This window comes from Lontra canadensis, unplaced genomic scaffold (assembly GCF_010015895.1).
Source record: "Lontra canadensis isolate GAN:19392208 unplaced genomic scaffold, GSC_riverotter_1.0 scaffold4, whole genome shotgun sequence".
NCBI lineage: Eukaryota > Metazoa > Chordata > Mammalia > Carnivora > Mustelidae > Lontra > Lontra canadensis.
This window is the reverse complement of record NW_022630998.1, coordinates 26,787,139-26,800,337: the sequence shown is the minus strand read 5'-3', so window position 1 is coordinate 26,800,337 and position 13,199 is coordinate 26,787,139. Positions and strand designations below refer to the sequence as shown.

The following is a 13,199-nucleotide window of genomic DNA, read 5'->3' as shown; positions in this document are numbered from 1 at the left end:
TCAGGAAGCAGGAACTGGCTTCGCGGCATCTTCCTTTCCCTTTTTCTCTGTTTCTTCCTCTCCACCCCTCCGGGTCCCTCCCGTCTCTCCTGTTTGACAGTGCCCAGCGGCCGCGTGCTCGGGTACCCACTCCTCCCAAAGCCCGTCAAACAAAACCCACGGAGGCAGACGCGCGCCACCGCCCGCGCCACCGCCCGCGCCACCGACCAGAGAAGCGGCGACGCCACCACCAGCTCTAGCCCCACCGTAACACAGAGCGCGGCCGCGCATAGCGCGCCCCCGCGGCTTCCTTCCCTCCCAACTCTTCCTTTTCCTCCCTCCAGGCCCAGCGTCCTCACCCCCGCGCTAGGAAAGCGCCTGCGCAGAAGTTGCCCTCGCCCTCCTCTCCCGCCCTTCCTTTTCTCGGCTCCTCCTCTGGTGCCCCGCCTTCCTTTCTCTCTAGTCGGTTTTCATGAGCGCTCCAGGTTGGAGCAGTTCAGTCGATTTCCCCACTACCCCGCCCCCCTTCCTCTTTTCTCCCCACCCCTCCCATCTCCAGTCCGGTGGAGAATGAAGCGGCTGCAGTGGCCCCAGCCCCAGCAGCGGCACCGGCGGTGGCTGCGGTGGGGGTGGCCGGAACTAGGGTGGTGAAGAAGCGGTGGCGGCGGCGGCGGCGGTGACTGAAGGAGCGGCAGCCGCCCCAGCCGCTTCCTCTGTGCTTCCCTTCCTCTTTAGTGCAGCCAGGAAGTTTTTTACTTCTGTGCATGTGTGTGTGTGTGTGCGCGTGAGTGTGGGTGTGTAAGGTTAAGGTTTGGGGCGGTGTTTGTGCAGGCGTTGCAGGCATTTTTTGCCCACTTCGCTTCCCGTAACCCGGGCAGCTCCGGAGCCTGGGCTGTGGCCCGAGGAGGGGGCGCGGCGGCGGGCTCTCTCCTTTTGTTGTTGTTTCCTCCGCCTGGGGAGCTGAAGGGGGGACGCGCCTGGGTGGGGCGGCTCGGAGCCCGGGCCTGGTGGCCCCCGGGGCTCCCGGGCGAGTAGGGTAGAGTAGAGTAGAGCGGGCTTCAACATGATGGCGGCCGAGGCCGGCAGTGAGGAGGGCGGCCCGGTGACCGCCGGGGCAGCTGGAGGCGGCGCAGCCGCGGGCTCGAGTGCCTATCAGGCAGTCTGTAGGGTGAAGATACCCTCGGCCCTGCCAGTGGCAGCCGTCCCCTATTCTGGGCTGACGGAGGCCGGAATGGCCGGGACTCTGGCTGGAGGAGCCGCTTTGGGGTCAGCGTTTCTAGGAGCCGGGTCTGTGTCGGGAGCAATGGGGGGAGCCGGACTGTCAGGGGGAGGTGCTGCTGCTGGCGTGGCTGGTGCTGCCGCTGCCGCCGGACCTGGAGGAGAGATGGTTCTCGCCAAGGGGACCCCTTCGTTGCCTGCTGAGACCTTTGGGGCAGGCGGCGGATTCCCTCCTCTGCCGCCGCCGCCTCCTCAGTTGCCCCCTTTGGGCGCGGGCCTGGGAACAGTTGACGAAGGTGACTCTCTGGATGGACCAGAATACGAGGAAGAAGAGGTGGCCATTCCGCTGACTGCTCCTCCAACTAACCAGTAAGTCAGGACAGCTGTTCAGGAATTGGGGCAGCTGGCTCCTAGAAAGAAGTGGGAAAACTTGCCTCGTTCTTTCAGTTGAGATTTGTTCTGAAAAGTTTTGAAGCTTCGGGTTCCGCGCGTGGGGATTTAATTTGATCACTCATCCTCCCTACGGGCATGCTCCCTGGCGTCTTAATATATTTATTGTTACTCTGGGAAGAGGTAAAGTTTTTGAGATTGGGAAGCAAGTGAAAAATGTGTATCCATTGAGAACCGGATATAGTTCTGCCTCTTCCAAATTAAGGTTGCGTCCTGGGATTCAGCTGAGCTTGCAGCTACCAAGGCAGTCACAGTCTCTTTTAACCTGTGTGTGCATTCCCTGTTGAAGCCAGGTTATTAGTAAGAAGCTTTGGAATATATAAGTGTTTGAGTGAATATTGTATAGATACCATTTGAAACATGCACTCGTCAGAATGCTTTGTTTCTGTGGCACTGCAAATCCCAACCCATGGCTTTGCAAGCATAGCGATGCTGAAGTCTTCGGATCACTTATGAAGATGTGGGTCAGCAAGAAAGGAAAGGAATTCTGTGAATTACAGGTGTGAGTAAGGGCCCGTCCTCCAGTAGTATCTGTAATTTATGCCATAGAATTCCCGTTTATTAATATCCGTGTAATCGTTTATGGTTGAGGCTTTGTAAGTACAACACTGAAGTAAAATAAAATTAACACTAAAACACTCTGTTGGTGGCCAGTACAGTGTTCTTTGTGACAATTAGTTTTGACAGCATATTGCAGAATATATAGGGCAAATCGTTTTTTCACACGTACCTTCCCCATATTTGTTCCCTTCATAAGTGAACATAGGTAATATATTTATAAAGGTGGACCTTGATGAGAGGAAAATTTTGATGGGATGTGGTAATAGATGGCAAAACCGTTTTTATAGATCCCTCATATCAGTATTATTTGACCTTTAGAATTTTGACAACCTTGGTGTGTGTCAGAGGAAAAAAATATTTGGTTCCTATGTTGACAGTCACTCGGAACAATTGGAAGTTTTTGTTTGTTTGTTTTGGATAAGCTATGGAAGATTTAGAGAGGACTTACAAAATGAATTAGAAAAAGATTCAGTAATGATCCATTTTTGACTTAAGGCTACATCTTTTGATACTTAAGGTGGAAAAATAAAATTAACCTTATTTATGTCAGCCATGGTATAACAGTATTGCATTCCTTTTATTTTGTTTATTAGGAGTTTAATTTTTTTGTCTAATTTTATTCCAACTTACCACATTATGTCTTAGTGTTACAGACTTCTGGAGATGTTCTGGGAGTGTTAAAATTTGCATTTTACAGCACTGTTTACATAACTTCAAGCCTTTTTGAATCAGTCAGTTAAATGTTTAAGTGCTCACTACATGCTCAGCACTGCAGTTCTAATAAAGCGCAACTTTTCATACCGAAAGAAGATGGTCTTATGTCAAGTGTTTGTGACTGAATTGTATTAGACATATTTGGCATATTGTGGTTCTAAATTTTTTTTAAGAAAAGTTTATTTCGTAGAATAGTTTTACATTCACAGCAAAACTGGGCAGAAAATATAGTGTTCCCATTAAATTTTCAATAATAAACATGAATGAGTACTCAGGAGAAATTGTGTTTGTGGGAAGTCCATCGTGTGAGATTTCCATCATTGTTAATATGTATTTGGGAATAAAAATAATACCTGTATGACTGTATTTGAGAATTGTTCATGTTCTGAAAAGTACCCTCTGTTTCTAGTATGTTTTTAAAATTTGTCACGAGAAGTACAAATTTCCCTCTTTTGTTTATCTTAGATATCAACCCAGAGTCATTGGAGGCAATACAGTGTAGTGTTGAAGGGCACATTCTGAAGTTAGATAAGATTTGGGCTGTAATCCTGACTCTGCCACTTACAGCTGTGTGATCTTGGAAAGGTCAGTTTCCCCATCTGTAAAATGGGGATAATAATGGTACCTCCATCATAGGGTTGTTTTTGAAGTTTGAATGAGAACCCGGAAGTACTCAGCACTGTACCTGGCACATAGTAAGTGTTCAGTGTATGGTGTCCCAATGTAACAGTAATATAATTTTATTGTCAATAAATTGCCTACTGATTCTTTTGGTACAGGGACTTCCTCACTAGTAGTTATTTTAAAGAAATCTTGGAACTCCAGAGGACTATCAGAAGTGATTAATTATATTAAAAATTATGACTTCATAAAGGCTGGAATTCCAGCCCGTTAAGTAGTGTAGAGATTAAGTTCAGATCTTTTCTGTAAATTCCTATTTTTAAAGGGCTTTAATGACGTGGTTAAATAATGTCAAATCTTTTGGGGCACCTGGGTGGCTCAGTGGGTTAAGCCTCTGCCTTCAGCTCAGGTCATAATCTCAGGGTTCTGAGATAGAGCCCCACATCCTGCTCTCTGCTCAGCGGGGAGCCTGCTTCCCCCCTCTCTCTTTGCCTGCCTCTCTGTCTACTTGTGTTCTCCCTCTCTGTCAAATAAACAGATAAAATCTTTAAAAAAAAAAGTCAAATCTTTTGTAAAAGTATAGAAGAAATGTTCTTGGACTAACAATATTTACTAGTGAGTGGTTACCTTAGTTATTGGATAGCATATTAAGGAGGTTCAGGTCATAGGTTTGAGTCCACAGTGGTTTGTTACAGTAGAGTTCCCTTGTCATGGAGTTCAACCTTGTATCCAGCGAGTTTGGTGCTGTTGGTCACAAGAGAGTCAAATGACAATATATAGATAGACGAGAGCAAATACTTTAATGCCATTAGTGTTTTGTACCTTGTTTTTCTGTGTGCATGGGGAGTCATTGTCTCGTGTTTATTACTGACTGTTTTCATTAGTTTGGTTAAGGCCAGAAAAGTTTGTATAATTTTAACTATTTGAATATTTTCCTTTTCGCAAATTTTGAGGAAATAAATTTAAAAAGCAAAAAATTCTCCCCTATGTATTTTTATGCTATAGAAGATCCCATATCTAAAACTAACAGATTTGATTTTCAAGAGAGAAAAAAGTTAAAGGAGTTTGTCACTGGTACAACTTCTAATTTTATGGACTTGCTTTTCGTGGTCCTGCTTTCTTTGCTTTAGAGGTGAGGCTAATAGTAAAGGAGCATGTTCACTTGTCTACCTTCAATTATATGTAGAGATTCTGAACTATGAGCCTGCAATAGCAGGATGCGCTTGGACTGGATCCACTCCACAGATACGTGTATTGCTTTTTCTTGGTGTATTTAGAACATTTAGTAATCAGTCTCCATCACTTAAAAATAGGAAGGCTTCACATTTAAGAAGTCTCACTTTCTAGCATCACTTGCAAAATCACAGGATTTGGCTCTACCTGGTTGCTGTTCCTGTTTGATTGTAGCTTGCTAGAGCTGAGTAGTGGTTGCCCCATTTAGGTAAGTTCTAAGCTTTGGTTTGCTGTAGCCTCTACTAGGCTTGCTTTGCCTTTGATATTATTTGCCTGGCAGGTGGCATAGATCTTACCTTGGACACAATATGCAGGCTTCTCAAGCCTGAAACTTGAAGGAAAAGGAAATAAGGAACATAAAAGATGCCTTTCTTTTCCTCAAAAAACATGTGACTATCTCTACAAAAATAAAATAATTCTAATTAAGCCAAATAATTATTAGAGGTGAATGTTAGGACATGTAGTGTTCATTAACTTTGTCACTAATTGCATTATAACTATGGGTGAGTCATTATTTCTTAGTAAAATTGGGAGGAGGTGAGAATTGCAAGGATTAGTTAAGTACAGAGTGGTTGCTGACCAGGACCCAGATTTTTTTTTTTTTAAACCATATTTGTATGAATAGTAGAACAGTGTAGTGGGTGCTTAATTTAAGGGATACAAAAATGATTAAGATGCCCATTTTCTCAATTCTCTCTTCCGGGACAGTTATAGATCTAATAGGAAGTTAAGTAAACCAACTACTCTCACTCAGGCTAGATTAAGATAAATATCATGAGTGAAGTATGAACAAAAGGTCATGGGCTTTAAAGGAATAAGAAAAGTATATAATTAGGATCAGTAAGTCTTTGAGGAAAGGTAGCAAGTATGTTATCCCTGTTGCTTAATTTATTTTCTAAACAAGACCTTATTGGTTCCCACACCCTTTGCCTAATGATTCTGTCATGTGAAAAAGAATTACAAGTTAAAGGAGTATAAACTTTTGACCCCGAGTGAAGAGTCTGTCCTACTGAACTCTTAATTTTATTTACCACTGGTCTGGAAGGAGGTTGAAGGAAGTTGAAGGAAGTGCCTATAATTCCTGAGAAGTAAAGAGCACAGCCAAAGGGTAGAATTGGTTTGGATCATTGATTAGGCACTCCGGGGAAATCAGGCAAGCATTATAGGTAGAGATAAAAAGAAAAAGGACCAGGGGTACCTGGGTTTCTTAGTGGGTTCAGTGTCCCACTCTTAATCTCGGCTCAGGTCTTGATCTCACCGTCTGTGTTGGAGCCCTGCATTGGGCTCCATGCTGTGGGGGGTAGGTCGGTGGGGGGAGGTGGTGTGTGTGTGTGTGTGTGTGTGTGTGTGTGTGTGTGTATGTAAGGACAGCTGTAAATTAGGAAGAAGAAAGGGAACTCAAAAAGTAGGCCTATCTGGTTGCTTTACTCCTGTCTCTTTATTTATTTATAAAAAAAAAAAAAGATTTTATTTTTTTATTTGATAGAGAGAAACACATTGAGAAAGGGAACACAAGCAGGGGCAATGGGAGAGTGAGAAGCAGGCCTCCTGCCCTGCAGGGAGCCCGATGTGGGGCTTGATCCCGGGACCCTGGGGTTTCTGACCTGAGCTGAATGAAGGCAGACGCTTAACTAAGACTCCCAGGTGTCCCTACTCCTGTCTCTTTATTGGCCTATATTGGCCAATATCTCTATATTGTCTCTATATTAAGAAAATGAGAGAATGTCTCTGAGAGCAGCTTTAATACTCAAAACAATACATTGGTGGGGTGGGACTTATAATAATTATTAACAGTAACTGTTATTACTGCTGACATTTCTTGGTTGTTTACTACCAAGCCAGAACTTTTCTAATTGGCTTACACGTGTTTAGTTACAAGGTTTATTTGCTCTTAATTCTAAAAGTTAGGGCTTGATGGGACTACTCTGTGTCATCTGTTGGCTGTAACATCTAAGGTGGCTTCTTAATTCATAAATCTGATGCCGCAGCTGAGATGGCTGGAACAGCTGGTGGATACCTGGGAATATGACTGCCTCTCTTCCTTCATCTGCCTCCATGTAGCCTCCCCCCTTAATTAGCTTGAGTTTATCCACAGCATGGAAGCTGGGTTTCATGAGGGAGCATTTCAAGAGAAGAAGCCTCACTGTGCCAACATTTATCAAGTGTCTGCATTCTTTGTGTTTGCTGATGTACCGATGGCCAGTTCAGATTTGATTTGGGTAGGGACTGTACAAGGGCATTGATACTGGCAGGTGAGATATGTTAAAGGCACCTAAGTAAAAACCTACCTCATGTGTTATTCATTTATATGTAATACCAGGTAATACTAGGATAGGAGTGGTGAGGGACGAGGTAGGGGAAAGGGCAAGTACTTAAAAGTTCTTCCCTTAGGCTTAACATGGTAAATTGTTTTTTGTTAAATGATTCAAATATCCTCACAGTAGATTTGCTTCTGACCATTATCTTAATTTTAAAGCACGTTTATGGAGTATGGATGTTGGTTATGGCTCATTGTTTGAATGTGCAGTAAGTATCTCATCTTGAAATAATTGAAACAATATATTTGAAACAGTACTGAAACAATACATTTCAGTAGTGGGCTAAATTAAAAACAGTTGTCAGGTGCAATTTATTGGAAACCTCTCCATATGCCTAATCATATCTCAATAGGATTTGGGGTCTGATCTTAGGCATTTCAGTGATTAAGTGATTTTTGTGAGTAAAACAAACATAGGGGAACAAAAATATAAAAGAGTATACAATCTACTTGGAAGATGAAGCATTAATGATAAAGAGAAGATGGTGAAATTAGCCTTACAGGCATGTTGTACAGATACATTTTTTTACTTTGGAGGATAGTTGTGGAAGAGTTTAAAGAATGGAAGTATTTGGAAGAATAAATTGAAATTTCATACCGTAATCCTCTTTTACTGGAATTTTATAAAAAGTTTGATTAGCGGGGTGCCTGGGTTGCTCAGTTGGTTGGATGTCTGCCTTCAGCTCGGGTCATGATCCCAGGGTCCTGGGATCAAGCCCCACATCGGGCTCCCTGCTCAGTGGGGAGTCTGCTTCTCCCTCTCATTCTCCTTCTGTGCTCTCTTTCTCAGATAAATAAAGAAAACCTTAAAAAAAAAGTTTGATTAACTTTTGTAGTATTGGCGTTTGATATTACAGTCATGAATGATACGCATAGATACATAGTATTTTAGTGATAGAGGAAACTCTCATTGCCCAGATGCAGAAGAGTGGTTTGGTTAAGGTCACATAGCTAGGTAGTGGTAGAACTGGGACAGAATCTAGTTCCCATAATTTTTCAGATATGTTTAGATTTGAGTAATAATTATAATTAATTTTGGGGGGGGAGGGGATGAAAGGCAAAGGTCCAGGATTGACTAGTCCTTTACCGTATGCGGGGCACTTTACATAGATTATTTCTTTTAATTCTCATAGCTATACAGTAAGAATAGATATTCTCCTCATTTTTATTGTTGGAACACTAAGTGATAGAATTGGAATTGTAATGCACATACTATACTTTTTCCTTTGCCTTGCCCCCTTCCAGTAAGTATAATATACATATATATGGGTATTCATATAAAATATACTTCAGGGCTGGTTGGTCACTGGGTATTATGGACTGAATTTTGTCCCCCTAAAACTCATAGGTTGAAGCCCTAAGTCCCTATGTGGCTGTATGTGTATAGGGACTCATTTAAGATTAAATGAGGTCATGAGGGTGGGTCCATAATCATTTTGGACTTTATAAGAAGAGAAAGAGACATGGGAGTGCACATGTGCAGAGAAAAGGCCATGTGAGTTCAGAGTGAGAAAGTGGCCATCTAAAGTCAAGGAGAGTGGCAACTCTGCTCACACTTTAATCTTGGACTCAGCTTCTAGAACTGTGAGAAAATAAGTTTCTTTGGTTTAAGCTATCCATTCTTTGGTTAAGCTTTTTGTTGTTGTTGTTGTTGTTATGGCAGTCTGAGCTGACCGATAACACTGGATAACCCTCTCTCTTTAAAAATGGCTTTGGGTGATTTTGATGTAGATCAGATGCACATTTACTACTTGAGAAACTGGGTCCTCATGATTTTATTTCATGTCTTTCGCTGGAAGAAAGAAAAACTTCCCTTATATTCGTCCTTCTTTCCTTATGTGTTAGTGATTTATATCTCTTTTTTTGGCCATATGTATGTTGAAAGATGGAAAAATTATTTAAGTGCCTGTCTGATTCTTATAGAATGAAAAGATCCTACATATGACCATGGATGGTAGCCATGAACAGTCCTGTGGGGAGACATTACTCCAGCAAAATTTCTGTATTCACTCTGTGTTCATATTGTAATATTCAGTATTACACATTTGTGTGTGTGTGTGTATTTTTATTATTTTGTCTGGGTGTCAGTAAGATAAACACCTCATCAGACTTTATCAAGCTAGATTATCAGTTTATTACAAGAGCTATAACTCCAACCAAATGGAAGAGAAGCATTGGGCATGGTATGTGGAAAAGGGTACAGAGCTTCCATGCTTTCTCTGGGGATACCACTCTTCTAGCCACACTCCCACCTCCATGTATTCACTAACTAGAAGCTCTCTGTTTAGAAGTAACCTTTAAAAGATTACTTTTGAGGGGCACCTGGGTGGCTCAGTGGGTTAAAGCCTCTGCCTTCGGCTCAGGTCATGATCTCAGGGTCCTAGGATCAAGCCTCGCATCGGGCTCTGCTCAGCAGGGAGCCTGCTTGCTCCTCTCTCTCTGCCTGCCTCTCTGCCTGCTTGTGATCTCTGTCTGTCAAATAAATAAAATCTTAAAAAAAAAAAAAAAAGATTACTTTTGAAATTCCTTTTCTCTTACATATCTGTCTGAAGCATAAGGGAAAGACCTAAAGATTCTTTTTAATCTGTTAAGCCTTCTTTGTAGGTATAACCCACTAGACTGGGGGTTCACAGCTAAGACACTTACATCACTTATTGCACCATATTCTCCTCATCCATGTCTATCTACCTAGCTAAATATTGATTTATTTCTTATTTTTTAATTGCATTTTATTTTGAGGTAACTGTAGATTAACATTAGTTGTAAGAAATAATACAGAGTATGTGTCCTTCACCCATTTTTTCCCTCAGTGGCAACATCTGGTTATGACAGCCAGGAAATTGACTTTGATTTAATTAAATCTTCAATTTCATTGGGTTTGCATAAAATTGTGTGTCTCTATGTGTTCAGCATGCATTTAGTTCTATGCAGTTTTATCACATGTGTAGATTTGTGTAATCATCACTGTAGTAAAGATACAGAACAGTTTCATCACCACCAGATTTCTTGTGCTGCCCTTTTAATAATCAAACTCACCTCCTTTCACGTCTCCCTTATCTCTAACTCCTGGCAACCAGTAATCTGTTTTTCATTTTGCCCTTTCAAAAATGTTATACAAAAACACTCCCCCCACATTGTACAGATGGAATCACATAGTATGTAACCTTTTGGGGTTAGCCTTTGTTACTCAACACAATTCCTTCAAGATTCATCCGAGTCATTGCATGTATCAGTACTTTTGTCCCTTTTCATTTGCTAAGGAGTGTTTCATGGTATGGATGTAGGACCGTTTAGCCATTCCCCCACTGGAGAACATTTGGATTATTTCCAGTTTTAACTATTAAGGGAAAAAAAGCTGCTCTGAACATTAGTGTTCATATTTTTGTGTGGATATAAATTGTCATTTTTGTCTGATAAATATCCAAGAGTGCAGTTGTAGGACTGTGTGGCAATTGCATGTTCAGTTTTATAAGAAACTGCCAAACTGTTTTTTAGAGTGGCTGTATCCTTTTACATTCTTACCAATAATGTATGAGCAGTTCAGATTCTCTGTATTCTCACAAGCGTTTGATATTGTCATAAATTTTTATTTAAGCTGTTCCCATAAGGTGTCTAGTGATCTTATTGAGGTTTTAATTTGTATTTCCCTAAATGGCTGATGATGTTGAAGATCTTTTCATTTGCTAATTGCTATCTGTCTATCCTCTTTGGTAAAATGTTTGTTCATGTCTTTTGTCCATTTTCCAATAGGATTGTTTTATTGTTGAGTTTTGAGAATTCTAAATATTGCTCCATTGTCTGCTATGTGCAGATACTTTCTCCCATTCTGTAGCTTTTCTTTTTTTCTTTTCCTTTTGACAAGGTCTTTCTGTGAGCAAAAGTTTTTAATTTTGTTGAGGCTTAATTTATTAATATTTACTTTTGGAGGCAAGTCTGAGAACTCTTTACCTAGCATAGGTCTCAAACATTTTCTACTATAATAGCTTTTTTTTTTTAATTTTTTTTTTTTTTAAAGATTTTATTTATTTATTTGTCAGGGACAGAGGGAGAGAGAGCGAGCAAGCACAGGCAGGCAGACAGGCAGGCAGAGGCAGAGGGAGAAGCAGGCTCCCTGCCGAGCAAGGAGCCCGATGTGGACTCAATCCCAGGACGCTGGGATCATGATCTGAGCCGAAGGCAGCCGCTTAACCAACTGAGCCACCCAGGCGTCCCTCTACTATGATAGCTTTATAAAAGTTCTATACTTTAATGGTTTATAGTTAAGCCTATGACTTATTTTGATTTTTATTTTTTTAAAAGATAATTTTAAATTAAGTTTCATACTTTTGCTATGGATATCTAGTTGCTTGAAAAAGTAAATTTCTTTCCTCTTTTTTTTTTTTTTTTAAGAATTTATTTAATTATTTGACAGACAGAGATCACAAGTAGGCAGAGAGGTGGAGGGGGGGTGGCGCGTGGGAAGCAGGCTCCCCGCTGAGTGGAGAGTCCTATGGCGGGCTCGATCCCAGGACCCTGAGATCAAGGCAGAGGCTTAACCCCCTGAGCCACCCAGGCAACCTTTCTTTCCTCTTTTGAATTTCATAAAAAGCCAATTGGGCATATATGTATGGGTTGACTGCTGGGTTCTCTCTTGAGTTCTCTTGGTTTATATGTTTCCATCTGCTGTGATACTCCTGATTATCTATGTAGTAAGTCCTAAAATCAGGTAGAGTGGTTCCTCTCACTTTTCAAGATCGTTTGAGTTATTCAAAGCCTTGTGTCTTTACATATAAACTTTAGAACAAGCTTATCCATATCTATAAGTCCTGTTGTATACCTTATTAAATTTATACTTACTTTTTTTTTGTTTTCTGTGGAGAAATTTTGTGAATATTATGTTTTTTATTTCAGTTTCCATATGTTCACTATTAGTACATAGAAATGTGATTGATTTTTGCATTGTTCCTGTATTTTTTGACGTTGCTAAAATTACATTTTAGTTTTTAGAGGCTTTTTACAATATTCTTTCTAATCTCTATGCCTTTTATTTCTTGTCTTGTTGCATTGGCTAGAACTTCTAGTACTGTATTGACTCAGAGTGGTAAGAGCAGACATCCTTGCTTTAGGTGGAAAGCATTTAGTGTTTCAGGATTAAATACCATGTTAAGTGTACTTTTGTGGGGGTGGGTAGTTGGGTAGATACTCTAAGTGTAGGTAGATCACCTGTCCTCCTAGTTTACTGAGAGTTTTTATTATGAATGGTTGATGGATTTTGCCAAATTCTTTTACTGAGTCAATTTATATGATAAGATTTTTTTCTTTAGCTTGTTGATATTGTAGATTACACTTTTTTTTTTTAATGTTGAACACTCCTTGCATATGTGGAGTAAATCCCATGTGGTTATGGTATGTAATGTTTTTCAAATATTGATGAATTTAGGTTGTTGATTTGTTGAGAATTTGTGTCTAAATTCATTAGTGATATGGTGTGTATCTTTCTTGTGATATCTTTGTTTCATTTCAGTATTTGGGTAATACTGGCCTCATAGAATGAGGCAGGTCACATTACCTCCTTTTCTACTCTTTGGAAGAGTTTGTGAAGTTTTGGTATTCTTTAAATATTGCTAGAATTCTCTGGTGAAAACATTTCAGAGTGGGATTTTTTCTTTTTTTTTTTTTTAAGAATTAAGATTATGAATTCATTTTTTTTAACGGTTGTGGATTTATATGTATTTATTTTTTATTTTGGTTGAATATTGGTAGCACAAACAGTCCCTGACTAAAGATTTTTTTGGCTTTATGATGGTGTGAAAGTGATACACATTCAGTAAAAACCATACTTGGATTTTGAATTCTGATCTTTTCCTGGCCTAACAATATATGGTAAGATTCTTACCATGCTGGGCTGCAGCAGCAAATCATAGCTCACAGTCAGCCATGCAATCACAAGTGTAAACAGCCGCAAACTATAACACTTAAAAGGATTCTGTACCCTTACAACCATTGTGTTTTTCACTTTCAGTATTCAGTAAATTACATGAGCTATTCAACACTTTTTTTTTTTTTTTTAAAGTAAAATAGGCTTTGCATTAGGTGATTTTGCCCAACTGTAGGCTAATAATGTAAG

At 40.6% G+C, this 13,199-nt stretch overlaps 1 protein-coding gene across 2 annotated transcripts in view; it reads left to right on the top strand.

Annotated features, from left to right (window-relative positions):
• Nucleotides 1–416: 416 nt before the first annotated feature.
• Nucleotides 417–13,199, top strand: part of RASA1 (RAS p21 protein activator 1) — a 112,939-nt gene continuing 100,156 nt past the window's right edge. The window contains exon 1 of one of the 2 annotated variants that reach the window (XM_032847000.1): nt 417–1,566. In XM_032847000.1, coding sequence (XP_032702891.1) covers nt 1,043–1,566 — 524 coding nt within the window. In that variant the 5' untranslated portion in view covers nt 417–1,042. The remainder of the gene's footprint in view (nt 1,567–13,199) is intronic. The other variant, XM_032846991.1, reaches the window with a different exon arrangement.